Source organism: Temnothorax longispinosus, chromosome 3, assembly GCF_030848805.1.
Source record: "Temnothorax longispinosus isolate EJ_2023e chromosome 3, Tlon_JGU_v1, whole genome shotgun sequence".
NCBI lineage: Eukaryota > Metazoa > Arthropoda > Insecta > Hymenoptera > Formicidae > Temnothorax > Temnothorax longispinosus.
Window position 1 is genome coordinate 16,700,793 of NC_092360.1, and position 18,145 is coordinate 16,718,937.

At 43.0% G+C, this 18,145-nt stretch overlaps 1 protein-coding gene and 2 pseudogenes across 1 annotated transcript; all 3 read right to left on the bottom strand.

Moving 5' to 3' along the window:
* Window positions 1-866: 866 nt before the first annotated feature.
* Window positions 867-2,412, bottom strand: LOC139810057 (uncharacterized; annotated as a pseudogene).
* A 135-nt stretch (window positions 2,413-2,547) lies between these two features.
* LOC139810058 (uncharacterized) lies at window positions 2,548-7,350 on the bottom strand. Its single transcript, XM_071773389.1, has 4 exons — window positions 6,877-7,350; window positions 6,444-6,768; window positions 3,965-4,208; window positions 2,548-2,605 (listed from the first exon to the last, which is right to left on the bottom strand). The coding sequence occupies exons 1-4, from the start codon at window positions 7,348-7,350 to the stop codon at window positions 2,548-2,550; spliced, it is 1,101 nt and encodes a 366-aa protein (XP_071629490.1).
* An 8,276-nt stretch (window positions 7,351-15,626) lies between these two features.
* LOC139810352 (uncharacterized) lies at window positions 15,627-17,444 on the bottom strand (annotated as a pseudogene).
* Between the last annotated feature and the right edge of the window lie 701 nt (window positions 17,445-18,145).

Here is an 18,145-nt window from a genome sequence, read left to right on the forward strand (position 1 = left end):
AAATACAGATATTAAACCACGACTAAAAATATACAATTATATACATTGATATACATCCAATTGTCATTTATGTCAATTATTGTCATTATATAAATAACCCAATAGAAATATGCCTTATATTATATGAATAGGCTGCATCTTCGTGTCTAATAATATTTTTGCGTATACATTTTTTTCCAACTTAACAAAGTGCGCGCCGAGTAATGTCAGTCTTGAAACACAGTTTACAGCTAAAGTCGAAATAGTACACGTAATTGATTTGATAATCAATGTAATAATAATAATAATGATGCTAAATAAGAATCTTTTAGCAACAAACTGTACAGAATTTATTGCAAAAAATATCACTTCAGCCAGGGGTGAGGTGATACCTTTGAACCTGCACCTCCCTATTATGAGAGGGGCAGGCCATCTTTACAAATTCGACCATTGAGGCACAATTAAATAACATAAAATAGAAAAAAATATACACAAGTATGATCAATATAAAATATACCAAGTCATATATACAAATGTAGAAATCTGAATAGCATAATAGTATAAATATAAGCAATTATGGATGCGTTCCACTTATCGCTCGCAACGCTCGTGGAATCATTTCATCCTTGTTGTTTGTCAAATGTTAAACAAGGACGAAATGATGCTCGCGAGCGTTGTGAGCGATAAGTGGAACCCAGCCTATGTGACATAAATGAAATATCAAAAATTACTGCATTTACAATAACTGCATTACTATAAATAACTGTAAATAACTGTTTTGATAAATAGTAATACCAATAATATTAATAATAATAATGGGATTTGTTTGTGCGTGTGATACATGTTCAATACAGCATTTAGGATATAGGATCATTTATTATGGAGCATTATATCTTCATATTATATACCTGGGGACGTACTGTACTGTTTCTCTGCAGCATATTAATAAACTGTTGTTGCACAGCACCTGTCGAGTTTACTTTCTTGTGCATCGATGTTTCTTTTTCTTGACATTTCTTTCTTCGTTGTATAAGGCGTTTTAAACGTGTATTAGTACGTTTTAGTCTAACATTAGAGTTATATAGTATCTTTGCAGTAGGAGTAAGATTTGCTGTGCGAGTGACATTTCGTAAAATTGGTCTCCTTTGTAATACCTTATTTCTTTTCGGAGTTATTATTATTCGCATTTCTTCTTCTAGTCTTGTCAGCCGATTTGCACAATTCTGGATTACACTTTCCTTTTCTTGACAATGTGATTGCTGCAACTTATTTTTCTCTTCTATGTCTTTCTCGTATATTTTTTGTTGCATTTTGAACACTTCTTTTTGTAATATTTTGTGTTGTACATTAAACGTTTCTAATAAATGTTGTTGTTTTGATATTTGTTCGCTCTGCTGATGTATTTGTTTTTGTATATCTGACACATCTATAGGCATAGACTGTGAAACTGTATTCTGCTGTTCGCTTTCATTTTTTTCTAAAAGCTGTAATGGCTGTTGTTGTACATTACTTACTGTACCGACAATATATCTACTACATCAGCGCTATCATCATTATTATTAATATTTAAAAGGGGAATGGCTGTGTTTGTCAAGAAACGGTTACGTAAACTGGAGCAACTATAGTCTTCTTCGCGGAAATGCTTATGACATACTTGATATTTTTGTAACTCATTTGCGCACAAGTTTTCTAAGTGATGCAAATTTAGACTTTTTACCCACTTTTGGCATCTTATTGGGTCTTTTGGAAATTTGTGGGATGGAACTTTCTTTCCTGACTTGCACTGAGGAACGCAACATGCTATCACCATTTTTTCCTACAAGCAATACATTTTCAATTATTAGATATACTAATTTATTAATCGTTATACTTATATTACACGATGTATCTAACAAAGTGTTACAAAATTTTTGTAAAACCTATGAGGAAAGGTCAATAGCCAATCGAGCTAAACAATAAGGTTAGGAAATTTAAGTTTACAATTAGAAGAAAATTGAACGTTTCATCCTTACTTCATCAGCAATAAATTATTGTGTAATTCTCATATGATTTATTAGCTTTCATCAGCAATAAATTATTGTTTATTTCTCATATGATTTGTTGCTGATGAAAGCTAAGTAAGCCGAAACATTCAATGTTCTTGTAATTGTCAATAAACTTGAATTTGCTGTCAAATAACATTTTAATGCTTATCTTAGCTCGTTATTGGTCGTTGACTCTTCCTCATAAGTTTTACTTAAACCGAGCAAATTGACTACATATTTTTAATCTGATTTAAAAATTTTGTTTTTTTACATCTCGACACTAAGAGAAAATTATAATAAAAATGATCTTTTACAATATTACCCTATCTGATACTCGGCCTTAATAAACAGTAATAACACTTCTTCCAACTTCTTCCTTTTTATTTATTGCCTTGTCTTGCCTTGTCCTTGTAGCCAACAGCTGAACTGATGCCGGCAACGGTGATGACAATCAACCCAAAGCCCGTCATCACAGACTACCGGGTACTCTCGACGCCCATGGTGAAGCTGAAAAAGCGGCCGAAGGAGGAGAACGACAACCGGGTCAACGCGACAAGGTCGGGGCCGATGGATTTGGCACCATCAGAGCGAGGGCGAGAAAACTAAAAACAAAAAGACAAAGTGTATATAGACATGTGTTGTGCGAAACACAGCGTAAAGTAATAATAAAAAGAGAAAAGCTGTTACCAATAAATATCGTGCGATGTAAAATAAGGTTATAGATATATATATGTATGGAAGGATGATCATGGGGTGCGAGATAAGTGCGTGCGCGAGTGTGCGAGAACGAAACACTAGAATTAGTGTAAGCTGGCGATGTGCGAGACGCAAAAGCGAAATTATTTTACTTTATTTTCCCAAAATACCCGATCACATATACATACACGTAGAATACCTAGTCACACACATACATATATATATAAGTAGGTAAGCTAGGCCGGTTCTGGACCACATACCGAGGGCGAGGGGGGGTGAGGGGCGAGGGGAAAACCGCGGGCGGGGGGGGCCGCGGGCGGGGGGGACCGCGGGGGAGGGGGGAACCGCGTGTTTCGGGCGCCGCGGTGGAGGGGGAGGGGGAAACCGCGTGTTTCGGGCGCCGCGGTGGAGGGGGAGGGGGGAACCGCGTTTTTTGGGCGCCGCGGGGGAGGGGGAGGGGGGAACCGCGTTTTTTGGGCGCCGCGGGGGAGGGGGAGGGGGGAACCGCGTTTTCGGGCGCCGCGGGGCGAGGGGGGTCCACGTTTTCCGGCGCCGCGGGGTGAGGGGGTCCGCGTTTTCCGGCGCCGCGGGGCGACCGCGTTTCCGCCGCGCCGCGGGGCGAGGGGGGATCCGCGTTTTCGCCGCGCCGCGGAGCGTTCGCGTTTTCGGGCGCCGCGGGGCGAGGGGACCCGCGTTCGCGTTTCGCCGCGCCACGGAGTCCGCATGACGTCACACGGCACGCTCGCGTTATCTCTCCCTCGTAGATGTTTCCCCCGTCCCCCGGTCGCGCGCGTCTTCTCGTTCGCGCGGTGTCTCGCGCCCCCGTCCCCCCTCCTGTTTGCGCTCACGATCGCGTTTAAATAAATTTATATTATACATAGAAAATTTGCTTACCACCGCAGGATTTGAACCAGAAATCCCTAACTCGGTCACCTTCAGAATTCAGGCCATTGTCTCTTAATTTACACAATAATATGTATACACTAAAATACTGCAGGCTATTTACACAGGCTATTTACACAGTTAAAATTTACACAAAAACACACATAGGACACAGATTACACGGTGAAATCAGATATAATGAGTCTCCACAAGATGAACAAAAGAGACCATCTATGAGGATATACGGACATGTGGCATGTCTGCGAACAGCGTATAACATCGAGAACAATCCGTGTATTCTGACAATGCATGACGCACAAAACTTCATATGTCTTGGAGTAAAATAAAAGTATATGCAACACATCTTTGTCAGAGGGTGTAACATATTCACTTCTGCTTGATTCAACACTCTGAAAATTTCGTCCGGAATATCCTCATCAGACATTTCACTATCATAACACAAATCGTCCGACAATAATGCTTCATCATCAACTTCCATTTCTTCCTCGTCATTCACTTCCATTTCTTCAACGTTTGCTTCAACTTCCATTTCATGTCCTTCAAACTGTAATTCTTCGAAATCCATTTTTACTTTAATGATGAAACCGCGGTGTTGCACTAACACGTCTAAATCAATTAGACGTTATATTCTCCACCGTCTTCTCGACCGTCCTCTATCTTTCCCAATATATTTGGTAATAGAGAAACATCCAGTTCGATTGGCGATTGGCGATTCCGATTTCGCGACGGATGCTTTCCAGGAAAAAATCTACAAACGCATATATGCGGCCTCTCTCTTCGCTTCATACGATGTCTCTTTTAAACATTTCATGATCATCAAAATCCCGCCACATTAGTATTTCACGACATTCATATAATTTGAGAAACTTCCGATGCGATCGGAGATCGGCGATTCCGTTTTCCCGACGGATCAGATATCTCGTTACATCGACGGTCTGCGGATCCCCATTCCTCACGAACGGATCGTTGATTTTCACGATCGGTTTCCCTTCAGGATAGAACACTGGTTTGCAAAGTTCTGCATACTCGCTCATATCACGTTAAATTCGGTGGGCCTTGATATACAGTAGCATTAAGATGGCCAGGACGAACCAATTGTCTGTATAAGCCGCACGATCAAGCACGCCAACCGACTCTTACTTCCAGTCCTCGACTACTGAGCGTACCATCAAATTCATCCTTCTACATCTCACTATTGTCACATCGTTTGTTTATCATATCTGATTTCACCATGATCTCAGCATCCATACAATTGCGCCTTCCGAAAAATCTACAATGTGCAGTTTTGCACGTGTGCGATGAAGTCACCGCGAGACATATTCTCGAAAACGATATCGCACCATTAACTTTCAATGGTTTAATCTGTAATACTGCTATTGAACAGCTATTAAACAGCTAAAAACAGCTATCAAACAGCTATCAAACAGCTATTGAACCGCCATGAAACAGCTAAAAACAGCTACCAAACAGCTCTTGAACCGCTATGAAACAGCTAAAAACAGCTATTGAACAGCTATGAAACAGCTAAAAACAGCTAAAAACAGCTATCAAACAGCTATTGAACCGCTATGAAACAGCTAAAACAGCTATCAAACAGCTCTTGAACAGCTATCAAACAACTAAAACAGCTATCAAACAGCTATCAAACAGCTATTGAACCGCTATGAAACAGCTAAAAACAGCTAAAAACAGCTATCAAACAGCTCTTGAACAGCTATAAAACAACTAAAACAGCTATCTGTATAACTGCGATCTGTATAACTGCTATTGAATCGCTATTGAACCGCTATGAAACAGCTAAAAAGAGCCATCAAACAATTAAAAACAACTAAAAAACAGCTCTTGAACAGCTAAAACATCTATATTATACTACAAAGTATGTAGGAAAAAGAAATAAAACATTTATATATACATATATAGTTTATTTCAAAAAAATCATAATTTTTTCTGGTGTCGCGACCACCAGTTAAATATTTTTAATACATTTTGTAATGCGCAATTCTTAACATGTTTTTCGCATCTTACAGTATTAGTAACATCTAGATTATTTAAAGATTCGATATCTTCGTAATCTGCATCCAAAGTCTCAATTTTTAGATGTTTTCTCGCTTTATTCTCAAGCAGATCCACCAGCCATTCTCGTTTCGGGCATCCCTTGACGTACACAAGAGTCGACGTCTCGTCGCCCTCTCCAAGTACGGCCGATGTAATTAGATGTTTCGCCATGCTGTAGGACACGTTTCCGTCCTCCCATCGTAGTCCATGGTGATTCGCAATCAACCAGGAAGCGCATGATCTGTCGGACTTCGTGAGGAGACTCCATGGCATGGGACATGTAAAAATGTAATGCGCCAAAACGGTCCCGTTTCTCAGAACCGCCACCTCTTTCACGACAAATTTCATCCCGACGGTGAATCCTTGCAGATCGACAAACGTCGGTACGATCATGACGAAACGACGGAGCAATCTGTATCTTATCGCGGTACATCAGTGTATCTTATATCGCAATATCTACTTATATTGCAATATCTGCTGATATTGCAATTTACATGAGTTTGCGCACTACGTTCGACAACGGACAGTATTCGATTACGCGATCATGCAAGATGAGACAATAGGCGGTAGTATTTGCAGGTACATTTTCTTTACAATCAAATTCTATTCGCACATCCACGGTGGCGCTCTTGACAGATTCGTTTTGTCGCGAGCAATCGATGACAACAAAAGGTCCTTCCATCAGGAATGTATACAAGCTGCAAAGCGTATCGAAGGAATCGTATCCGTAATAAGTTTTACGAAAACGCGCATACATATCGAAAAGAACGGCGTATCGATTTTTACCAAAATCCAGATTCATGTCATCGTACGGATAAAATTCGGAGTTTAGATAAAGTTTCACGTTGGTCAAATTACAGTCATCGAATACGCTAACATTTTGAGACATGATATTCTTGCGGCCGGTCTGCAGCGCAAAGATAACGTACCGCGGCTTCTCCAGCTGAGTCGCCGTTTTGACGGCCCACGAATGCTTGATCGTGCTCTGCAACATGGGATACTCATACAGATCCCACGAACGGAAACTGACACTAAGATATCGCCCGCTTTCCAAGGCCCGTAGCATAGATAGCTTATTGACCTCGTTTAATGTAACGTGAGGCATTCGCCACTGTATTTTAAACAATTCGATTTCCGGCTCCGTCGCAGGATTTCCTACAATGCAATTGTTATCGCTACGCGCTCGTATCAAAATTAATTCGTGACGAGCGTTAACAACCACGCGTTTGTAATCTTCGCAAAAGCCCAGCAACAACTTGAGCGGTACGCAAAAGTTGAAGTATCCTTCCGGTATGCTCGATGTAACGTCCCAGCCAGCATTCCGCATGAGTTGAGAATCATTATACGATAGCGATACGTAGTTCTTGATGGTACTGGTTATGCCAACGTTTCTGTTGCGATCAATCTCCACACCGTTGAGCTCGTATCGAATTTCATCAAACATGAACGCCACGCAATTATTCGCAAGCGTTGTCACAGACTCGTCATTTTTTCTCTTTATTACCAATCGTCCTTCAACATAGAGAAAGCTCTCGCACGGCAACGTGTATAAATCCTGCTGTTGTATGGGTATTCTTATCTCATCGTTATGTCCAAACGTTGTGTTGGCGTACGGATTGTACGTGTGTGTCTCAATCTTGACGACGCTATCGTCAAAGATCGGTTCACCTCCAATGTTTAAGATATTAGCCATTTCGTACGACGAAACCCAATGATTTCAAAAATGCAATGTTCGACGCAGTGAGTTTCTTCTTTGGCGATCGGATTGTCTTTTTGTTTCTCGTCTGTTGCACCTGCTCAGCTTCGTTCAGTACGAGCATCTCACGTTATCGCTGTCGTCTTCGTACATGCAGTCTAACGGTGATCTCTTCTCCACGAAAATCAATCAATCGACCGGCCTGATCCACGACGCGAAGCGTCAAGTCCGAAATGCTCCGTACGATGATCGGAAGGTAAATGATCTGTGCCGGCGTTTCCGATATCTTATATCCTGGTGGCACGCTCGGTGAAAACTCGTGTATCGTGTGCACGTACTTGTCGTTGCTGTACGCACCCGCGGTCACGTTACACTCTATGCGAATGATGTTTACGTTGATGATATTTAGCGGAACATCCGATTCGTGCAATTGTCGCGGCTCCAGCACGCGATTGGCTGAAAATCCCAGCAGCGATCCAATGTTGTTCGGTTTTGTGAAATTTATCCGATAAGCGCACTTGATCTCGCTCTTCATCGTATTGTTATTAGCATGAATAATAATCAATGGGTGCGGTTCATCTTCGTTTGTCAAGACATTATTGGATTGGTCCCATAAAAGAGCGCGTTTCAGATACATGTCTATATCACGCAGTTCGTACGATCCTTCGGGAATGGTAATCTCCTTGTCGTCGTCGTCATAGTAGAATTTATTGTTTGACAAATTTACATTCGGTATCGTGTGATAGGTTTCAAAATCTGTTAGACCGAGCTCGTAATCGCCATCGCTCAAATCCACGGCGGGAAAGTAGCTTACCGCGAGGATGCTGCTCTTGCCGGTGAGCGTAAATGTCAGTGACATGTTTGAATGAATACTGAGATTAAACAGCGTAACGCCGGTCTTTAAATTGATTGTCAACCGACTGTAAAAAACGCAGACACAGTTGTCCGCAATTGCTCTGATCGTATCGCTGATAAGGTGTGCGATTGTACTCTATTACATTGTTCTCTAGATACTGCGTCAATTCTCTCGGTGGTCGAAGATTGCCAAAACTGTCGAAATATATGGCACGATCTCCCCTCTTCGCGTACGCCACCCAGTGAGTACCCGGTCCCTCAGTATTATCCAAATTCACAATACCGCTCTCGTTTCGACGTATACCGCCGATCGGTAACGAGTCGCGCATGAAAATACCTCTAAAATATGGAATGCGCATACGTTTTGCCAATTGTTGCAGTTGTACATTGGTAGTTACACCCTTGGGGATTTTTAGCGTCTCTTCGACGTTTTTTTTTTTCTCGAGACTCCCCGTCCGCGTTTGTACGGAGCGAGATAAAGTCCGTGACCTTCCATGGCGCGATTGTGACGTTGCATCTCTTCCAGCTGACGTCGCGCAGCTTTGTTATCATTCACGGCCTTTGCGACTCCCGCCGCTCCGCCGACCAACGAGCCGAGAACCCCTAATAACGGCAGGATCGGTAGGATACCGCCGCGTTTTGCTACCGGAAGTATTCGCTTGGTCTTCTTCTTTTTCTTCGTTTTCAAACCCATACCGAGTTTCGTTTTAGCCTTCATGGCCGCCCAGACGGCTGTAGCCGCAGCTCTCTCTCCGAGAGTCGAATCGTTCGCGGTGACACGTTTTCGCGCTTCCGCGGCGAGTATATTGTCTGCCACGTGTCGTTCTGCAAGATCGTTGCTACACGAGTAGGCTATGTCGTGCTCGCGACACGCTGCGTCCAATGGATTGATACCCCGATCACCTCTTGCCAATCGTGTTTCTAAGCGAGTTCCCGGTCCGCAAAATTGATAGCCGGGGATATGTAATTCGATCGGAAGCGCGTTTATCGCGCAATTCAGCAGACCTCGACCTATCTTCGGCGGCATTTGCCGCAGTTTTTTATCAACGGCGGCGGACCGTCGATGTGCGTTTGCTGACACGGCAAATTATAATGTATTAAACAGCGCCGATATTGCTGAACCTCCGAATCTGCCTTGATATGTTCGGGAAGCTTATCCCACAAATAATCTATGTGATTATAAAACTGTCGCAGTAGAATGACCTTTGGTATATACTTTAACTGCTCGGCGGTTAAATCGTAAATATCGCTGTTATCCGACACGAGCAGAAACATTTTAAAGACTGAGCATCTCAGCTCTACGCGTCTCTATAAATAGGCCAGCTTTCTCGATACTGCATTTCATTCGTTGTGGAGGGGAGGTAAAATGCGGTTCGTACGACAATCGCGGACGATCAAAGTGACAAACTTTGACGATAGGATGCCGTTAACGAAAGAGGTACGCAAACATGGAGGCATGCTACCGATTTCTATACGCGGTATCATCTGCGGTCCGTCGAATTGCGGCAAGACAAACGTCTTGATAAGCTTGCTGGAAAGTCCGCACGGTGTACGTTTCGAGAACGTGTATGTGTACTCGAAATCGTTGCAACAACCGAAATATCGATATTTGGAGAATATACTAACACCGATAGAAGAGATTGGCTACTTTACGTTCTCGAATAACAGTGACGTCATTCCGCCGAGCGAGGCGCTCCCGAATTCTATTTTTATCTTTGATGACGTGGCGTGCGACAAGCAGGATACGATAAGAGAATACTTTGCAATGGGCCGGCACGCGGACGTTGACTCTTTCTATCTTTGTCAGACGTATGCGAAGATACCGAAGCATCTTATACGCGACAACGCGAATTTATTGATTTTGTTTAAACAGGATGGTACCAATCTGAAACACATATACAACGATCACGTAAACACAGATATGTCTTACGATGATTTCAGTAAATTGTGTCATACGTGTTGGCAACAAAAGTACGGATTCGTGGTGATAGACAAGGACAGCGCGATTTCGAATGGTCGATACAGAAAAGAATTTAACGACTTTGCGATACCGAAACGTGGTTAGTTGTTGTCGACGCGTCGATTGAACAACGTTAGCGCAACATGGACAGCAGCGAGGAGATTAGAGAGCGCGAGAGGATAGCAAATCAAATTGCGAAAACGAGCAATTCGATTCGCAAAAAATATCACGCCTTGAAAACTGGTAAAGTGGAGGAAGATATCGCGTTGGAGAGACACTTTAAGCCCATCATCGAGCCTCTAAGGCAGATTGCCGAAAACACCGTTGCTGGCAAAGAATCTGACGTGTCAAAGATTGAGAATGAAACGGCGTGGGAAGACGAAGAGCCGAAGCTCAAACGACGACGACCAAACGCCTCGTTTAACGACTCTGTAATGGCTTCAACTCCGGTTACGTTGAAACGATCGATAAATGTGCCATCTAATTTGAGCGAAATAACAAAAATTTTTAAACCGCGTAAACCGAAACGATCGAAAGGTCCATTGAATGAACCACCGATAACCTCTGCACCTTCCGTACAACCCACAGTGCTCGCAAACGAAGATGTTTTCGAAACCTCGAATGACCCACTCGTGACGTCCGTTCGACAGCAGTTGCAAACATCTGAGGGTCAAGAAACGTTGCGAGATCAATTGGGTCCATTGAGCCAAAAGTATGTCGGGGCAGTTCTGAGCGGCGATCAAGAAAGCGGTATGGACATCGCGTACGGTGTTAAATTCACCAACGATGGAATGATGCTCGGTAATAAACGTTTTGACGTGAACTACGCGGACAAGATAATTATCGACGGCATACGATACAATGGCACACGCGGTCTTTTCGAATTAATCTTTAAGAAATATCCCGATCATGATATCTACACAGAGGACGATATGCAAACATACAAGAGCATTCTGTTGATGACGAGTGCTCATAAACGCAATTATGATGCCCACGCTCAAATAAAGGGCAACGGGGGATACAAGTACACACATATAATCGGGCCGTTGATTTCGGGTAAAAAAGCTGGAAAAGGTATACCGCGTGCCATGACAGGCAACAAGATCGACCATATAATTGCATCGTCGATTTCGGGTAAAAAAGCTGAAAAAGGTATACCGCGTGCCATGACATTAAACGACAACAAGATCGATTATGTTCATTGGGACGATCCCAACGAGCTTGTAGATCGTCTCAGATTGCTCGAAGCTTCGCGCCTAGCGGGTCACACCGGTCACGATAACGAAATCCAGTCGATTATCGTGGAACTTCGCGAGGCTGGACTTATTATAAATTAAGTGGCGCGACAGCGAGTCATTCAATCAACATCGAAATGCCGATCAACAAGTTTGGTATATCGCTCGGAAGAGGCGGTGCGGAACCGTACTATCAATGGAGAGGATTAATCAGAAATTACGTGCGCGATAACGCTCTTTGCATGGTCGCCACCGACTTTGACGCGAAATTGCGCAAGATTCGACGGATAGCGCCGCCTGTAGATGATGGTGATGCAGCCAATAAACGTTACGTGCAGCAGAGCGTGCAAATTTTGAAAGATCAACAGGATGAAATGGAGAGAAAGATGGTCGCATTCCAGAATAACGTGCAAATTACCCTAAACGAACTTCAAAAGATGATTCATGATGTAATTGCGAATCATCGCGAATAGATAAGAACGTACATCTGATATCTGCGTCAGTTGCACGTCATCGTCATGGCTGGTAAGAAGCAATCAACTGAGAAACGGAGACTTGTGGAAGAATTACACGCTCCTGCGAGAAGAAATTTTTCTCGAAGACGCGTCATAGTGCGCGGATACGATGACCTGTGGCAGGCGGATGTGGTCGAGATGCGCCTATACACGCGATTTAACAGAGGCTACCACTACATACTCACCGTTATCGACGTGCTGAGCAAGCACGCATGGGCCGTACCGCTCAAGGCCAAGAGCGGACCCGAAGTTACTGCGGCGATCGCGAAAATAATTCGAGACGGCGGAAGATGCCCGAAAAATCTGCAGACTGACAAGGGAAAAGAATTTTACAACGCAAACGTGCAGAAACTCTTGAAGAAACATAATATCAATCACTATTCGACATATTCCGTAATGAAGGCATCGGTCGTCGAACGATTCAATCGCACGCTCAAGAACGGCATGTGGAAAATGTTTACGCGCAATGGAAATTACAAATGGATCGACTCGCTGCCAGGTCTCGTATCGGATTACAACGCGCGAAAGCATCGAACTATCGGCATGCGACCCATCGATGTTACCCCCGCGATCGCCGACAAGCTCCTAACAACGGTGTACAGCCACGTAAAGATCGCTGCTCCCGCGCGATTCAAAGTGGGCGATTCGGTACGCGTGAGTAAATTCAAGACAATCTTCGAAAAAGGATACACGCCAAATTGGACCACGGAGGTGTTTAGAATCGTCAAAGTGCAGAAAACTAATCCTGTGACGTATCTGTTGGAAGATTCCTGCGGAAAACCCGTCGCCGGCGGCTTCTACGAATACGAGTTACATCGCGTTGCTAATCCCGACGTGTATCTCGTTGAAAAAGTTTTGCGCAAAAGAGGGGATGAGGTTTATGTAAAGTGGTTAGGATTTGATAATTCACACAATTCATGGATACACAAGAATAATGTATTGTAAAAATTTATTACAGTATAAAAATATACATATATACATATGATTCGAGTCATTTATTTTCCTAAATATCTAAATGTAATTACAATATATTTACAGCGGTATTTACAATATATTTACAATGGTATTTTATAATGTCCCCATGGCAGCGTTTCGGTAGAACCGGGTATAATGTACCGCTTATCATCGTACGGACTTAAAGCTATTTTTGTTTCAGACACGGTGTATACCTCGTGTTTTTTGGATCTTATGCAGGTTTGCTGTCGCGTCATTTCAATTTCGTCGCGCAGACACCGCGTGTAATCGTCGAACGTTATCGACCTGGCTACGACGTTACTCTTAACACCTTTAGCCTTTTTCGTATCTTTCTTACCGTCCACTCGCAAGGCGTACATCTTTGCTCTAAGCCCGACGAATTCGGTCATTATCGCACCGTTATTTTCGTCTTTCATTAAGCCCGGAACTTTTTTATTGACGAGTGGGATACCGTATGTATTATCAATCGCGTAATCGCTAGTGTCAAATCTATGAATGTGGCGCTTCATGATATCATACACATCGTCGCACTCGATGTGATAAATGAGACTGTCAGTATCGGTGTACGTGACTTTACACTTGTCGCGATACAACGGTAACATGTACTCGTGATGAAATTCGTACAAACATGTCTTGGATATATCGAGGATGCACATACCCACATAGATTGGTTTGTCGAACTTCACCTCGAGTTTTCGCATTTCTATTGCTACTAAATTCTCCGAAAAGACGCTTCGGCTATGAAAATTTGGTTTCGCAATCATAGCCTCCGCGCCGTACCTACCCTCCCAATGAGTCACGAGTCGCACGTCAACGTGATTGCGCACATTCTCCATGGTTTTGCCAAACACGGCATTGTTCATCAATTTGTATAAATTTTTCTCGAAATCATTGTTGGCCAACGTTCTAAATTTCGTATTGAGGTCTATATAATCGCGAAGCCATGGAGATTGCGCGAATTTCAGTATACGGTGAATTTTTGATATACGGAGACCGTGACGAGTACACTGCTGCAGGTTGCGATAATGTATTACATAACGTTTCTTATCGTATAATGTTGCGAGGAGCTTGTCCTGCCGCTTGCCGGGTGGTTTATCGCGCGTCGGACAGAACGGTAGGTCAGTGTGCGCGTCGTGAAGATGTTGCGGATACTCCAAGTCGACTTCGAGAATGTAGCCTATCGAGGAATCCAACGCGACATCCATAACATTAAAATCGGTTACGTCGTCGACCCATTTAAAATCTGCGTATGGCAATGGTTGACTCATTGCCCAGCCGTATAAGTTATTTACATCAAAATACATGAGGTACGACGACGGTTTCGATGGATCGTACGACTGCATGTACTTGTTGTTGGCCAGCGCGTATCTGTTTGAACATTGACTCAAACCGCCGCGTATACCGCGTTCGATAAACATGACCATGTCAATGTCGGTGAGCAATTCGAAATTGATGTGTGTATGCTTCAACATAGCATCCCACGTAAAACCCGGTAGAGTATAATAATACGCCGGATCGAGTCCATAACTCGCGACGCAACTATCGCGAAAATTTTCAAAGATATCGGCCAACAGCAAGACATCGGTCTTGAGATATAAATCGCTGTAATCACCGAGCGTTCGAATAGAGAACCGCTGCCAGACGTCGACGGCGTGCGCGTAATCGCTCTCGGATACGGTGTCACCTGTCAATGAACTGTAAAACGAGTCGCGCGGTGGTAAACACAAGTCCTCCAATTTTTCGACGCAGTCAATGTATTCATATGGAAATACGCCTTTTCGTGTCAGCAAATTAAAATTTTCTGCGGATAATTCACAAAATTCGCGTTGCAATATTCGCAGTTTATCCTTGCTGAGATAAGATGCCAATTTGTCGAGACTAGCGGTGAGAAACTTGTACGAATCGATAAATCGCAATTTGACGCACGTTTTCTTATCTTTATCTTCGGTGCTTTGAACGTTTTTTGTAAACGAAATATATTTTTCTTTTGTGATCGAGAGTAAATCTACATGTCCTTCGTATGCTGTTGCTATTTCAGTTATAATAAAATGTGCATCGTATCCCGATAAATTATGAAACACTATGGGAATGCAATGCGAATCTTTATAATTTAAGTTACAATTCGAATGCGCGGGACCTCTGTATCGACCGGTCAGGTGACAATGGTCGCGTACTCGCACGTCGTCTGGCTCGAACGGTCCTCCGCACACGTGACAGTGCGTTGCGCTGTTAAACTTTTCCCACTCGTCTCGCGTGAAATCTGCCATGGGTACATTAGTGGACAAAATGGTCTTTACGTCGTGAGCTAAACGTCTTAGCTCCTCGGCGAACCACGCGACGCAATCCTTATCGCGACGAAACCGATACATAGATAACGACTCGTCGTACGAGCAACGCACGTAGTACCCTATGCTAAACACGCGATGATGTTGATATGTGTACCTGGACGTTTCCGGATCCGCTTCCATCTTCTCCAGGGTACACTCCAGGTCGGCGTATACGACAAACGGAACTTGTTCCTTCCTGTTGTGATTTTTAAAGGCCAACCACTTGTCGTTATCGCTCGGTAACTTGATCGCGCAGTCATTCATCTCCTGACAGTCGACGGTGTGGGCAGCCAATTTCTCGTTGGAGCTGAAGTAGTGCAAACATCTGCAAAAAAAATAAACGCAAATTATATAAATTTTTTTATACACAAAATATTCTATATATTATTAAAAGAACTATAGGTACTTACCGATCGCAAATGTATTTCCTGTGCTCTTTTTTACTGATTTGCGAGCTCACGAGGCGGGATAGATTCTTGATCCATGCAAAATGTCCCACGTTGTCGTTATGCACGTACAGTAGATTTACGTGTCTGTCCATCTTTTGGTCAGTAACACGTATTGGTAGGATTGCAAGTTCCGTGTTTTTTTTCTCGATGTTGTACACGTTGATGGAGATGTTGTTGTAATTTTCAAATTTTTTAATTTGATCCACCGTCATTGAAAACTTAATGTTCGTAAGATCTAGCACCGACGTGTAATGTGGATACGACGATTTCCGATCTGCGTGTCTTTCGGCTGGATGTAGAGCAGCCGTCACTGACCATGCGAAACATGCATTGTCCATTGATCGTACGTTTATCACCGCCTTCTTCTTTTTAATTTCTTGCGGTATTTCCACAAAACACCCCGCGTGCAACGGATTGTATTTGTTCACGTTTACCAATAAATTGAGTATACGCGACAACGCCCATCCGCTATCACGTTCCTGGAATTCCTCCAGCTTTGCTAAGGTAGGCTCGATGACGTGTTGCTTGTACCATGCAGATCGGACTCACGAAAGACTTCATAGTTTCTCGTTGCGATACTTTTATTCGCGCGTTTGTCACCCGCAACAAATTCACCATTAAACACTGTATTAATTTTTACATTGTCATGTCGTTGCATGACGTTCCGCACACGATCGAGTACAATGTCTCTCGCATCTTTGAGAAATTGACGAGGGTCGATGTGTTTGGAATTTATCACCGCACCAGTCAATATACGGCTTTCAAAAGCCGTATCTATCTCGCGCCATATGAGTCCTGTCTCACTCGCACTGTATCCCGCACCCACATGTACGAAACGTTGACGTACCGAGTCTTTCAAACCTTCGAGTCTTGCGATACAAGCGACCAATGACTGTTTGAGACCGATCGATGACTGATCGATTGATAATCGTGGCCGTTTAATTCGGCTTTGTTCTTCCAACGATTCGATAAACTCGTCGCATCGTTGCTCCCACGCGGCAAAGTCTTCCCTCGAATTTAACAGGGTGGATTGCTCCAACAACTCTTGCTCCATGTTATTACACGATCCTCTTGCTAACGCCATTTGTTGCACTCACGACTTCCAGTTTTCGACTATTGAGCGTATCCTCTAGATTCGTCATTTTATATTCTACTAATGATGCATCGTTTGTTTATCATATCTAATTTCATTTCAGCAGCCATACATCGGCGCTATTTGCAAAATTTGCAGTTTTGCACGTGTTCGATGAAATCATTGCGAGACACGTACGTTCACGAAAACGCGCCATTGACTTTTAATGATTTGATCTGTATCAATGCAGCAGCCGTACATCGACGCTATTTGCAGTTTTGCACGTGTTCGATGAAATCATCGCGAGACATGTCGCGACATGTTCTTCAAAACAATAACGCTCCATTGAATTATGCAAAATTGCAAATTTTGCAGTTTTGCACGTGTTCGATAAAATCATCGCGAGACACGTCGCGACATGTTCTTCAAAACAATAACGCTCCATTGACTTATGCAAAATTGCAAAATTTGCAGTTTTGCACGTGTTCGATGAAATCATCGCGAGACACGTATGCTCTTGAAAAGAAATCATATTTGATACCCGATGAGGTGATCTCATCACGAATGTTCTTGACAAAGATATCACATTTAACGTATATGTGGATTGTGGTGGCGGTCACCATGCAGCAGCCGTGCATTGGCGCTATTTTTGCAAGATTTGCAGTTTTGGGTATGTATAAATGATCTACGAGGATTCTAGAGCGCAGTCGAGAGTTCGATACGGTTCGAGTACGTCGCAAACAGCCTCCAGATACGATGAATATTCACGGTGCGAACTACTACGTTCCGATTCAGGACGAAACGTGCGAGAAACAGCACAATGAGTAAGTACCGTTAATTTTCATATATACTTGTGCAAAAAAAAAAAACTTTTATAAACATATAATTGTATTTTTTCAGTTTTGATAAACCCCGCTACACGCCACGTATTTTGGGAAGGAGATTTGCCTTGACATCAACAGCGTATAAATTTTTGGATGTTGGAATCAACGCGGGACCTATGTCCTCTGTGGATATACTTATTGGCGATAACCGAGGCAATCGGATAATTCTGCTACATGCAACGTGGGTGACATTCATCGAAAAACGTGCAGATATACAGTGCATCGTGCAGTCATCGGCACCATCATCGCTAACGTTTCGAGATCTGGAGCTTGTTAAAATACGTGACGCAGATATTGTAAAATTGACGTCGTGCGGCACCAGCTTGTACATGAAACCGTCAACTGTACTCTTCCTGTTCGAACTAGAACATTGCGTCGAGAATGTGTATTTTCAACTATGTCAAAATGTTCACGGTGTAAATGAAAAATTCAAACAGTTTGTAACAATTTTAGGTCAAAATTGTATCACTGATAAATGTAACGCAGTTACAATCTTGCGTGACGTTTATGATAAAAATTC